This window comes from Patiria miniata, unplaced genomic scaffold (assembly GCF_015706575.1).
Source record: "Patiria miniata isolate m_02_andy unplaced genomic scaffold, ASM1570657v1 HiC_scaffold_1, whole genome shotgun sequence".
In the NCBI taxonomy this organism is placed as follows: domain Eukaryota; kingdom Metazoa; phylum Echinodermata; class Asteroidea; order Valvatida; family Asterinidae; genus Patiria; species Patiria miniata.
Window position 1 is genome coordinate 37,314,823 of NW_024037047.1, and position 13,735 is coordinate 37,328,557.

Genomic DNA, 13,735 nt, shown 5'->3' on the forward strand with positions numbered 1-13,735 from the left:
GACAGCCGCGTTTGATACAATAGACCATGGTATTTTCTTACAAAGATTGTCAAACCATTATGGTGTAACTGGAACGGCTCTCCAATGGTTCAAGTCATATCTTTCCGGCCGCACTCAATCAGTTGTGATTGACGCAGCGCAGTCTGACCCAGCAATTTTGACAAATGGCGTCCCACAGGGCTCCGTACTTGGACCACTGTGCTTCACAATGTACATTGCACCTCTTGAAGAAGTGGTTGCATCATTTGATGGTGTCCAGTTGATGTCATACGCGAGTGATACACAACTCTATATGGTCATCAACTCATCGAAGAAGACTGCTGCAATTTCGGAACTTGAACAATGCATCAACTGCGTGAAATCCTGGATGATCGCGAATAGGCTGAAACTCAATGGTGGGATGACAGAGGTTCTGCACATCACATCCAAGTTCCTGAGGCGGTCAGCACAGTTGGTTTGGATGTCACTCACACAGCGTCTGCTGTACGCAACCTCGGGGTAACATTTGATAAACATGCTGGCATGACCACACACATAAACAATGTATGTCGGGCTGCAAATTTGGCACTACGTAGGATCGGGCAAATTCGTTGATCAGTCAACTGCTGAGAAACTTGTTCACGCATTTATCACCTCCTGCTTAAGACTATTGCAATAGTTTATTTTATCATTTTTAACCTCAGCTAAAAACATGTTCATACATGTATGTGCAGCAGCAGGATTCTAGTTAAACAAGGGAGTTTGGCAGTTTTGAATCATCATCTTGCATTGAAAAAAAAAAACATTTAAATTTTGCCGACGCACAAGGCTATGGCGATACGCGTGCAGACCAGAAATCAGAAACTTTTTTTTTTTGGCCTTACAGTTTGTCGGCCCATCTTCAAGGCACTAATTTAAACATAAACAAAAAATGAATGATCAAAAGCTGCTTCGGCATAGAATTTGAACCTTTCTCTATGCCTTAAAATATCACAATAACACTCACTTTTGCCTATTGAAACAAAGTGCAAAGATGATTACCATGACTACCAATCCATGACTTAATCAGCCAAAAACACACAAGTTTTTTGGACCCCAAATCATGCTAAACTAAATTCCATCTCACTGTCACAACACTCAAATGCAAGATGTCGTCGTCCCCTTTTTTTGATGCCACACTTGTTTGTTGTTGTGATGCTTGTACCAGTAGTTCTAAAGATATAACAAATTTCCATTTGTTGACTTTGTCCACTTCTTTATGGAATTGTCAGAGACTGGAAATTGTTGTAGAGAGAATCAGAACATTTTTGTTTTTGCTTTTATTTATTTTTTTTAAATTAAAAGCCTTCATTTTGTGATTCTTGAGTCAAAATACTGATATCAGCTACAGTACATGTACATGTAAGGTACATGTACATGTATGTATCTTTTCCAATATTTCATTGAAAACTGGTTAATATTAAAGTATGTAAGCTATCTAATTTAATTTTTTAGTAGTTTATTTATGATTGTGTGTAATTAATTAATTTTTTCGTGTATTGCATGTATGCTTAGCAATTTTCCTTCATGGTAGGACCATTAAAGTTGAATTGAATTGAATTGAATTGAATTGAAAGCCAGGTACTGGTACATGTACGTACTTTACAAGATTGAAGATTTTTTTCCCACGGAACTTAGGAGACGAAAAGGAGGCTCGAAAACTGGATGTTTTTTAAAATTAATTTTTGTGTGTGTGCAAAACTCAGCTTTTAAGTTTTCATACTGACCCTATCACGTCATCAAATATCAGTAGCAACAAAAGGAAAAGTTCCAAATGATTCATAAAACAAATTCAGTCTTGGAACTTTCTTGCACAGTATGAACAATGTGAAAGGCACAAAGGTATGTACAGAAAAAGGCTCCTTTGACTCACTTCAAGTGCAAATTTACATTATGTATCTTTTACTTTGAGATGTCTTTACGTTCCTATGCAACGTATTCAACAACTTCGCATGTTTCATTGTATCGTATCTGTTGTCTATTTTGTAACACAAGTGTGTCCTGTATCAAATTTGTGCACATGTATAAAATATTCCATTTTTCCTCTGTCTCTGTACAGGTAAATTGGATTGAGCAGCAGAAGATACGGAAGCGAGTAAAACGTGGTGTTGAACGGATCAATGATCCTAAGTACCCTCAACAGTGGTACATGGTATGTAAATGAGCACCCATGACAAAGTTTGCATTTTTATGATTTATATAGTTCTTTGGACAGGTCAGTCTGAAGAAAATAATAACAGAAGAGCTTTAACAACTGCCGATTACAGTGAAGTCATCAAACACTAACATTGATGATAAAAGTAAGGATGTGTTTAAATCTGCACTATTTCTAATACTGTATAAGATATCACAATGCCAATATTAAAACAAGTTTTTTTGTTTCTGGTAATTGGACCAAAAAAAAAGATGTTTTGTTTCTGGTAACTTGACAGACGTTAAAAAATTGGCTGAATGAAAAGTTAATTTAGAATGTTTTTTTAAAATATTTTTTATGTTGAACCAAGCGAGAAACTGTCGCGATTTGCACATATAAGACAATACCGTTCCAGTCATTTTTAGCAAAATTGCATTTAAAAAATTAGTTTCTTAACTCCATCAAAACTGATGAGGAATTCTTTCCAAAATCTGACGTCTAGACGTGCATTGTTTCTAAAGCAAAATTCTGAAAATTTTTGAATGGAAGATATTGTCAATATTGCCAAAATTCTGAAATTTTCTGGATGGAAGATATTGTCAATAGGGATTCATGTTTCCCACTTCCACAGTCCTAGCAACAAGTCGGGCTGTCTGTTAATATTTTGTATTGACAGTTATGTACAATGACCAAGTTTCATCGTTACACAACAAAGCATAATGGTGTATTTGCGAATTGTACAACCATATCCTAACCAAAGTGCTAAGGATTTATGTAGTAAGCTCATTCTGACTAGGCTTAAAAAGCGGGCATTAATTACCACTAAGCTACCACCCTGGGATTGCTATCACATCAATTTATCATCCTTAGACATAGACCTTTCAAAAAATGTATTTAGATTTTGCCACCTCAGGTGGTACCAATAAGTCAAATTTTGGCCTCTGGCCAATGGACTAAATGGACAGAGAGAAAGTAATGGCAAAACGATTGTATTCACACAAAATGGAAATTAGTGTGTTAAACTCCAAGTAACTCATGTTTGTGAGCAGTATGGGTATCATTGCAAATTGTGTGTTCTTGGACCCAAGAAAATAGCATCACAACCACATGTTAGTTTTGCTTGTGATGTGATGAGTAGATAATGTCTTACGCTATTTAAAGGCACCGGTAAACTTTCTGCTTCCAGAAACATGTCACTCTTTGAAAATAACTAAAAACATAATTTCATCTGTTTTTAGATGCATTCATGATTTTTTAGACGAAAGCATGAAAATACCCATGATTAAGGGAATAAATGTGTGTTTGGGAGGTTTGGGATTATAACACTCTGTTTAAGATCAGTTTGAGTCTGGATGGGCGATAATTACCCGAGGCGAAGCCCGAGTGTTTAATACCGACCGAACACACATATATTCCCTTTCATGAATACCTTTTCGGTCAAAATATCACTCAAACAAGTCAAAAACTAGACATTGCTAACTTTTTTGCTCAACAATTTTTTCTTCATGTTGTAACAAACACCCCTCTGACTGTAATATGGAATGTCCCTCTACAATTACTTACCTTATCAGGAGATCAACGCGCGCATCGCGCGTAGTGCGCGACATCGCGCAGAATGCACCTGGGGCGTTGCGTTGTGAATTTAGGACTATAAAATACTGACGCACTGGTAGTATTGCGCATGCCTATGTGAGTATTATGAACGTTCAACCAATAAAACAAGAGGCACTGGAGTTTTAGGAGTCCAAATTTCATGTGACACTGGAAAAGTGTTTAAGACCAGCCAGCCATGTCTTTATAATCAATTTAAGACCGGCCACGTGACAGGCTCTCGACCAATAGGAATTAGTATAACTGTCTTAGGTATTTATGAATTTAAAATAAATAGACAAAGATCAATGAATATCAAAATTTGTTTCGGATGAAACCAATTGTTTCACAGGCAATATGCCCTACTGTACAGTGAATGTATTGACCTGCCATTAGCCCTCAGAAACCTGACGTACATGTCATGCACATGTAGTCACTTCTTCTAATGCTATGGCAAGTGTTCCTGTCATGGCAAGTCTAATGCCCAATTTCTTGGCTCAGCTTACTGTCAATGAAAAATCCCTGCTTACAATAGCAGAAAATTCTGTGATTACAGTAAGTGTACATGTATTTCACGGATTAGTGAGGAGTTTTGGCTTATGCGCATATGTTGTGCTTACAGGGTTAGTAGCACAATTTTTCTGCTAGCGTGGTTAGCCCAAAATGGTGATTGTCATCACGGAATTCTGTGGCTATAGCAAAGACATGAAATTGGGCCCAGTTCATTTCTGCATTTTCACCAAACCTTGTCTTCTAGCAGTCTTTGTAATCAATTTATGTATTTAGGTACGTGCTGAGCTATTTGCTGAGTACTTAGCTCTCTTGTGCGGCGGGCTTAAAGTTCCACTTTCTTTTTGAACTAAAACAAGCCAGCAGAATAATTAGCTGCCCCATTGACTGAATGTTCGATGTACATGTAACATTAGTTCTCATTGGCCCAAACTTCCTAATTTGATTGGCTGACACAGTATGCATAAATTAGCATTGGATCCCGTTTACAATCCTGTGTTTTTGTTTTTCACAAAAACATGACATTCTCATGACATCTCAGGATCTTGTGGTGACACAAAGATTGCAATGGCATTTTGCTCAGTAAATATTTACACATGTATTCATACATGTACAGGTTGGCATGTACTTGTTCTACATAACCCCGAGGACAGACACACAAAGAAAGAATGGATCCTTTCAGTTTGTTCAAAACAGTCCTCTGTAGTAGGTTGTGAGCTTAGTCTATGCCAGAGTGTTATATTAAAGGGACAAAGGGAAACACAAAGCATTGTCCTTGGGAGTATAGTAATTCAAGAGTGGGTGCATTCACAGTGTATGTGTGTTTCCAAGTAGTGGAATTCTTCAATGGCGAAGATGCTAAGTAAATTGTACGTATCACAGCTTATCTCTTTAATAGTGTGAACTGTATACACATCAATTAATTAATTTGATGTGTGATATATAAGTGGGAGTCTTATTAGGCAATTTCTTAGGCATTATTTCCAACGAGTGATTTAAAACACCATATGAGAATTTCTGAGAATAAAGCATTGGTCATGTTGGTTCATTTAATGATAAAAATGTTGTATCCATGCATGCTGTCTGAGAGCTTGTAGGAAAAAAAATCTAAAGTGAGCAGAGTTTGTGTCATTGTTCCAATGATTATTCTTGGATATTTTTTACACTCCCTCTTAATACAAAAGAACCGCAAAGATGCACCCAACATGAATGTGGAGCCTGCATGGGAGATGGGCTACACTGGCAAAGGCATTGTGGTCTCCATACTGGATGATGGCATTGATTACACTCACCCAGATCTGGCTAAAAACTATGTAAGTTGCTACCTTTGTTGCTCAGCAGTGACTGACTTGAATCTTAAATTTCAAAATGTTGTTAAACAAACTTGCAAAGTTTGCAAAAGGAAAAATATCAGTGGTGTAGTTGATTCCAGTACAAGTTCATCTCAAGTCCTCCAGTCTCATATTGTCACAATCTATATATTTAAATGAATTGCAATAACACAGTCCTTAGTTATTGTTCACCTTCTGTAACTTTGAGCTTGGAGATTTAAGCTTTTAAGTTGAAAAAAGAAGAAGCTGTATTTAAACTTTTGATTCTTGTCTGCCTTTCTTAGGACCCCCTTGCCAGCTGTGACATCAATTCCCATGACGATGACCCGATGCCAAGTGCTAACTATGACCAAACTAACAGGTAAGGATCTTTATCAGATCTGTCTTATGCCTTTGTGTCTCATGAGGTTTGCTTAATGTATGTAGTTCTGTGTGTATGACATTGCAGACCTGTTGGGCTTTTCAACTGCAAGAGCAGTCTTAATAATTTGTTGCTGCAGATTCACTATAAAGGTCCCCCTAGGATGACAGTTCCCCCATTTCATTAAAGAAATGCACTTTGCAGAATGTATTATGTGTTGTGTTATACACCGTTATTGTTTTGCACATCGCATCATTTAAAAATAAGAGCATGAGCACAATACACCTGTGCGTCTTTTCCTAGTGCACTTTCATAGTTCACTGATGATCCCAATTGTTTTGTGGTTCACTCAATAAATTGAATAATACGTTGGAAGGAAATGCTTGTCAGCAATCCATGACATTGACAAACACTTTGGCTGACTCTTTCGCATGTTGTCAGGATTTTACATGTTATAACATGGTGATGTTCTGCCTACAGCTACTGCTGCTAAGTACTGCACCATGGCCATAATGGGGGTATCCTGTGCAAAACTGCTGGCATGGGGGTTGGTCGCAAAACTAAATTTTAAATTGAGCTAAGTTCTTTAAGTGAAAAATATCAATGTTGCAGAGTTTAAAATGTGTCGAGTGATGGAGAACAACGGATTTGGTTGGTAGCAGTGTCATGTCCGGAGGGAAGATAGGTTGTCTGGTGCAGAATCGGGTACCAGTGCTGTACGGTGGATGTGCACACATGTAGGCATGCACAGTTGTGTTTTACTATACGCCTGAGGACAACCTATTGTGTTTCCCTTTGTCCCTCTAGTAATGTAACACTTTCCCATAGACAAAGCACATAATCGTATGATTGAGGACCGGTTTTAACAATAGGCACCGTCGTCCGAGGATCAAAGGCCCATTTGTGCTCCTTTTGTTGTCTGTCCTTGAGCGTAATACAATACAAAAGCGCACGATCCAGGCATTAATGATAAATGGAGTCACTCTCGGCCACCCACTACGTCCAGTCTGGTAGTGTTTTGTTTGTTGTCTTTATTTATTACTTTATTTATTGCATGTACTTCACTTTCTTCATTATTTTATTTATCACACATTACAATTCATAATACATTTACAAACATTTTAGTTTGTGCCATAAGGGGGCTTGAAGTTGTGCACCAATTACTTACATGTATTACATAAACACACACGCATGGCGCGGGGACAACTTGTGCTTCGTGCACGAGTGGGAAAATTGTTGCAAATTATATTGGGAGGTGTGGGATCCGCAACATTGTTCGACTGTATATAATGCAAAGTTGGATCTATAGGGGTTAAGCTTTTGATACGATTATTTGTCTGTGTTTCTAGGCATGGAACACGTTGCGCAGGTGAAGTAGCAATGGAAGCTGGTAACAACATATGTGGTGTGGGAGTGGCATATAATGCAAGCATTGGAGGTATGTTATTCTTATTTTATTACTTCATTATTTTTCTTTTTCAGTCATTTTGCCCATAGCATTTGTATGCGTCTTTTTGTCTCCAGCACTTTGGGCACTAAAATTAATCCGATTGCCTTTATACTTGGCATATACTTACACCAGCATCTAAATTTGTGTGCCGAACATTGACATCATCATGACGTCATCATGAGTAATGTGACGTCCCATTATATGCCATTTTTCTGTTGTGACAATTTTCTAGCAGAATTCGGCTAGATATGACAGATTTGGCTGAATCTACAGAACTACAGGTCCGATTGGGTTGAAACTTGGTATGCACCTAAACCGGGATGTGTTATAGATGAAAATTGAAGTGACGTCATGATGACGTCATCATGGGTTACGTGACGTCTTGTCTAGCTTTGGTAGGGGGTTGCCCTTGGGAGTAGGCAAGTTGGGATTGGTTTTGGGGTCAAAAGGTCAAAGGTCAAGGTCATCGTGAGAGTTAAAGGTAAATGGTTTCCGGATGATAACTTCAGTTGTAAATGAGATTTTGGTGTCTAACTTTGGAAAGGGGTTGCCCTTGGGAGTAGGCAATTGGGATTGGTTTTGGGGTGAAAAGGTCAAAGGTCAAGGTCATTGTTGTGAGTTAATGGTTTCTGCATGATAACTTCAGTTAGACATGATATTTGAGTTTGGAACGTCAGTTTGCCCTTTTCGACAAACTCCGGCTGAGGGGTTTCAACAGCAACGCTGTTATTTTTATATTATTTGCAAAATCACATGACCCTTTCTTCCGGTTGAAACCAGAAGTGCCTTGTAATTTAAAATTGGTGAAAGATGTAAACTTACTTTCAACGATGTATGCTCTGGCTGAGTTGTTCTTTACTATTACCATAATATTATAGTTATAGATGAAACTTGATGTGACGTCATCATGACGTCATCACGTGACATGCGACATCATAATTTAAAGCCCTATGAGAATGTAATTACATATTATATGCCACTATTTATTATAAACAGAACTACACATATCTTCCTTGATGGAACATATACTTGAAACTTTACATGTCACATGTCACAAAAAAGTTACTGAAACAGCCCTGTTTGTCCACAAACATAAGTCTACATGTAGTTTTCTTTTCTATCTTTGGTTTTTGACTAAAAATTGCAGAAAAGCCATTGTCTTTGTTCTGAATTTTGCTCATTGTTTTTTTCTGATTTTTTGTTTCCTTTTTTCTTTTCGCTTTTCCGCTTAAGCGGAAAAGCATTGTTTTTGTTCTGATTTTTGTTCTTTCTGTTTTCTTCTTTTTATTCCACCCCAAATCCCATAGACTTTTTACAAGTTTATTAACCGCGCCATTTTGAACCCTAAACAAAGATGTATTCTAATGAAACCAAAGCTATGTAAGGAACCCATAGTGAATTTGTGTCCCAAAGAGTGACGTTATGATTACGTGATCGTGGGTCACGTGACGTCATCTTAAATGTGCAAACTGTAAGACCCTATATGTAAAGAACTGTTAGCATTGTTGGATTGGGTGGAAAACTCGGTGTGTAGGTAGACCGGAATGTGTTATAGGTAAAAATTGAGGTGACGTCATCGTGTGATTTTATATCAATTTTTGAAGTTTTGGACCTTTAAGCCATATTTCACGAACGTAGATGCTAAATTCAAATTTTTTTCTGTATTATGTTTGTTAGGTAATAGGTTTAATCATAAAATTGTGAAAATTGTGTGACGTCATTATGATGTCATCAAAAATGTGATTTTTTTAAAAACACATTTAAGGAAACGTCTGATCATCATGAAACTTGGTGGGTAGGTAAGTAATAGTACTAGTACACACAACTTGAAATGACTTTGCGATGACGTGATCAGTAGATTTTTTACGATTTAAAAAAAAATATTTACAATTTAATTCTGCTTTAATACAAAATTGAACACAACACCACCATTAATAATGAGCACTGCCAAGTATTGTTACGATGAAGTCATCATGGGGCATGTGACATCATCATGAATGAACATTTGTCAAAGTTTTCTATTGATAAATCTATCAGACTGATTGGCTCAAAAGTCTTTATGAAGGTAGTCCAACACTTGTCATGGAGGGAAATTAACCTAGAGTCAGGGTAAAAGATTTCTGATCACTATAACCGTTTCTTGTGCAGAAAAGCCTATGTCCTGTTCATCAAACAGGCATAACTCTAGTTTTTCCTTCTTTTTTTCTAACCCAAATCCCATGGACTTTATACATGTTTTGTTACCCGTGGCATTTTGGACCTAAAACAAACTCATATTCTAATGAAACTTATCCCGTGTAAAGACCCTATAGTGACATTGTGTCCTGAAGAGTGACGTCCCGATGACGTCATCGTGGGTCACATCATCATTGGTCAAAAAATTCACATTACATTTTTATTTCAGAAATTTCAAAGACCCTTATGCTCAATATTTTCCACTAAGGCATTTGAACTTTGTTCACTTGTGTTCTCTACAAGTCTTTTGCATCATCTTTTGCTCGACTCTAATCCATTTAGCTGTACATGTAAGTCTAGAAAATTAAGCCTGCAGTCAGTACCCTTATTTTTACATGACCTTGAATGTTTTCTGCTGAAGCCTTTACAAACAGCCAAAAAGCTGTGTTTTTCCATGTGGCAAGCATGTTTCTCATTTTTAATTTTGATTGTTCTAGAAAACAATGTACCGATACTGTAAAGAAAAAAAAAACAGAACGAAAGATGCAGATATTCACACAATAATTAGTGAAAACTTTCACCAACTTTTATTTCATGTAAAAAAATGTAGGTATCAGAATGCTTGATGATCAGGTAACAGACAGAGTTGAAGGAAGCTCGTTGGCAGCACGGCGAAACCATATTGATATTTACAGTGCAAGTTGGGGACCAGAGGACAATGGAATGACTGTTGATGGACCAGGCCGTCTAGCTAAAAAGGCCTTTCATGATGGAATAAAGAAGGTATTTTTATATATATAAATGTTGGAATAAAGAAGGTATACATGTTGTCGTTTATGTATAGAGATAAATAAAAACCTCATTCATGGCTTGCTTATCCAAATGTTGATTTTAAGAAAAGGTATGTATTTAAATGACATATCTGTGACAGTTGGTGGTCTCATTAGTTGTCCATTTGACTTTGGATGTATGTTGCAGGGTCGAGGTGGTAAAGGCAACATTTTTGTCTGGGCATCAGGTAATGGTGGTCGCGCCAAGGATAACTGTGGGTGTGATGGCTACACTAATAGCATCTATACAATATCAGTCAGCAGTACATCTGAAAGAGGTGAAGCCCCATGGTATCTGGAAGAATGTGCATCAACATTAGCCACAACGTACAGCAGCGGAAGCCCAAAAGAGAAGAAAGTGGTCAGTGAAATCACCTGTTAATTAACCATTTTCTTCAGGTTTTATTATGTCCGTTAGTAATGGGCAAGCGATGATTTTTTAAATTTGAAATGAAATTAATCTTTCTGACATTTGCATTTCATCCTGGGTCAGTTTTATACTTGGATTTGCACCCACTGACGTATTATATGAGCACTGTGTACTCAGTATTGTCCTAAGTGATTGTAAGAAAAGAATCACAAATTAGGAAGATGGGACTCAAACCCACAACCTTCTACTTTTATAATACTGATGCAATCATTTGGCTGGCAGGTTTGAATCTGATAAGCAGTTGGTATCACAACTTAACCATTCATACAATGTACCCATTCTTGGTTGCTTTTCTCTGTTTTCTTCTCCAAACTAAAGGCCTGTTTCTCTATTACCTTATTTTGCATCTCTTTTATTACAACAACAAGGGAATTGTCATCATTAATACTTGAAAATGAATAGGACTACCGCAAACTGCTTACTGACTGGATTGACCTCAAATATACAAATCTAAAAAAATTAGTGCGGCCTGACGTTGCGAACTTAACAAGTTCTTCTTCAAAGGCAAAATGACAGAGGTACAAGAAACAAACAAAACAAGGGGGGGGGGGTTACAAGGAAAAAGGAGTGCAAAACTGAAAAGTTGAAAAAGGCTGACAACATTGGGGGGGGGGGGAAGAATACACCCAAGAGGTATAGGACAAGAAACACAATAAAGGGGGCCACTTTGCTACTGTCACGTTAGCAGTTTTTAACCCTCAGCCGAGAGGCTCAAGTGGTATTGTCATCGCCTACGGCATCCGTCCGTACGTTGGCCCCTTGTGGGGTGATGTTCCTTTCAGAACACATCACCCCACTATTTTCACAATAGAAAAACATCACCCCAGAAGAGAATCTTTAGAAAAAAGGGATAATGGGAACACAATGCTATCACCCCACAATTCCGTCTGGCTAGACCGTCCGTCTGTCCATCCGGGCAGCTTAGTTTCCGGATGATAACATGAGTTAGAAATGTTGTTTGGGGTTGTAGCTTTGGTAGGAGGTTTTATGGGAGTACGCAAGTTGGGATTAGTTTTGGGGTCAAAAGGTCAAAGGTCGAGGTCACTGTGGTGAGTTAAATGTAATTGGTTTTTTCGGATGATAACTTGAGTTAAAAATCACATTTTTGCTGTCTAACTGTGGTAGCGGGTTGCATGCCCTTGGGTACAGGCAAGTTGTGATTGGTTTTGGGGTCAAAAGGTAAATGGTCAATGTCACCGTGGTGAGTTAAAGGTAAATGGTTTCCGGATGATAACTTGAATTGGAAATGAGATTTTGGTGTTTAACTTTGGTAGGGGGTTGCCCTTTGGTACAGGCAAGTTTGGATTGGTTTTGGGGTGAAAAGGTCAAAGGTCAAGGTCACCGTGGTGAGTTAAAGGTAAATGGTTTCCGGATGATAACTTGAGTTGGAAATGAGATTTTGGGTGAAAAGGTCAAAGGTCACTGTGGTGAGTTAAATGTACATGGTTTCCGGATGATAATTGAGTTTGAAATGAAATTTTGGTGTCTACTTTGGTTGGGTTTGCCCATTGGTACAGGCATGTTGGGATTGGTTCTGGGGTCAAAGGTCAAGGTCACCATGTTGAGTTCAATGTAAATGGTTTCTGGATGATAGCTTGATCCTGGCTGAGGGGTTTCAACAGCAACCCTGTTATTTTTCCTATGGTTGTGATTATTTGTTTAATACCTGAAACCACCAAAGAAGAATTTCAACACATGAATAGACATACAGCCTTTTGCTAAAGATAGTTTGAGTTGATTATTTATATTGCTTTTTGACATTATCCTCAAATTTGCATCAACCTACCTAACGGAAAACTTAGGTAAATTTTCCGTCCATTTTTGACGGAAATTTTAGGGTGATTTTAAAAATTAAAAAGGAAAGAAAAAAATGATTCAACACATATTACATGTATTATAGGCCTACATGTCCATTCACATTTTAAAAACTTTTTGGGTGGTTCTAGGCACTGTCAAATAAAATTAAAACCATTGCAAAAAACTGCTAACATGACGAACGCAAAGTGGTCCCCTATATTGTGTTTCTTGTCATGGGCAATGGATTAATCTTATATTCACAGGTTCATTTTTAAAAGGGTTTCTTGGGCAAAATAGTATTGGAAAATTTTACCAATAAGAACTTTTCTCTGGTAACTTTTTTTACAGGTTGCAAGGATACTTAGAACTTCTTAGAATTTCACTTGCTTGTGAAAGTTTGGGTAAATAAAAAAAAATAAAAAAATAAGGTTGCACCACAAAATGGGTTGCACCTCATTAGAAGCCAACATACTCTTCACTAACTGAGGAGGAGATGTAACATGTGTATTCTCATTGGAAAATCCACCTAACAACCTTTTTTTTTAAAACAGATTACAACCGATTTAGGGGGCCGCTGCACTGATGATCACACTGGAACATCAGCCTCTGCTCCACTGGCAGCAGGACTGTGTGCCCTAGCCCTCCAATCTAAGTAAGTGACTTGCACACAAAAAGACAGTACATGTATGTCCCAATGAATACTTGTTCAAAGGGTGTAAATAATTTATTCCAGTTAAAAAAATAATGCCTGGCCAAAAAAAACCAAAAACCCAGAAACTAGAAGTGTGTTTGTCATGTGGACAGACACAGCTGTTTCGGATGATTGCAAATGACTTAGTGTCTTGTTTGTCTGTGCCAAGTTTCACGTTGATCTGAATACATATAAAATGCCATATTTTATATGTATAGAAGACAATATGAAATCTGTAAACATTCATAAAAAGTCAATTAAAGGTGTCATCATGACGTCACTTCTTGTTTTGCATAATAGTCACTCAGTCTCATTACCTACAAAGTTTCATGACAATCGGACCTTCCCTTTTACACAATGTATGTGTTTTAAATTTTTTTTTATTTTTGATGACTTCATGATCAGGATGTAGGCAGGT

At 37.5% G+C, this 13,735-nt stretch overlaps 1 protein-coding gene across 2 annotated transcripts in view; it reads left to right on the top strand.

Moving 5' to 3' along the window:
- Positions 1-13,735, top strand: part of LOC119729736 (proprotein convertase subtilisin/kexin type 5-like) — a 101,928-nt gene that overhangs the window by 19,720 nt on the left and 68,473 nt on the right. For both annotated transcript variants that reach the window (XM_038202454.1, XM_038202463.1), the window contains exons 4-10: positions 2,078-2,170; positions 5,437-5,565; positions 5,868-5,944; positions 7,294-7,382; positions 10,180-10,352; positions 10,548-10,760; positions 13,178-13,278. In XM_038202454.1, coding sequence (XP_038058382.1) covers positions 2,078-2,170; positions 5,437-5,565; positions 5,868-5,944; positions 7,294-7,382; positions 10,180-10,352; positions 10,548-10,760; positions 13,178-13,278 — 875 coding nt within the window. The remainder of the gene's footprint in view (positions 1-2,077; positions 2,171-5,436; positions 5,566-5,867; positions 5,945-7,293; positions 7,383-10,179; positions 10,353-10,547; positions 10,761-13,177; positions 13,279-13,735) is intronic.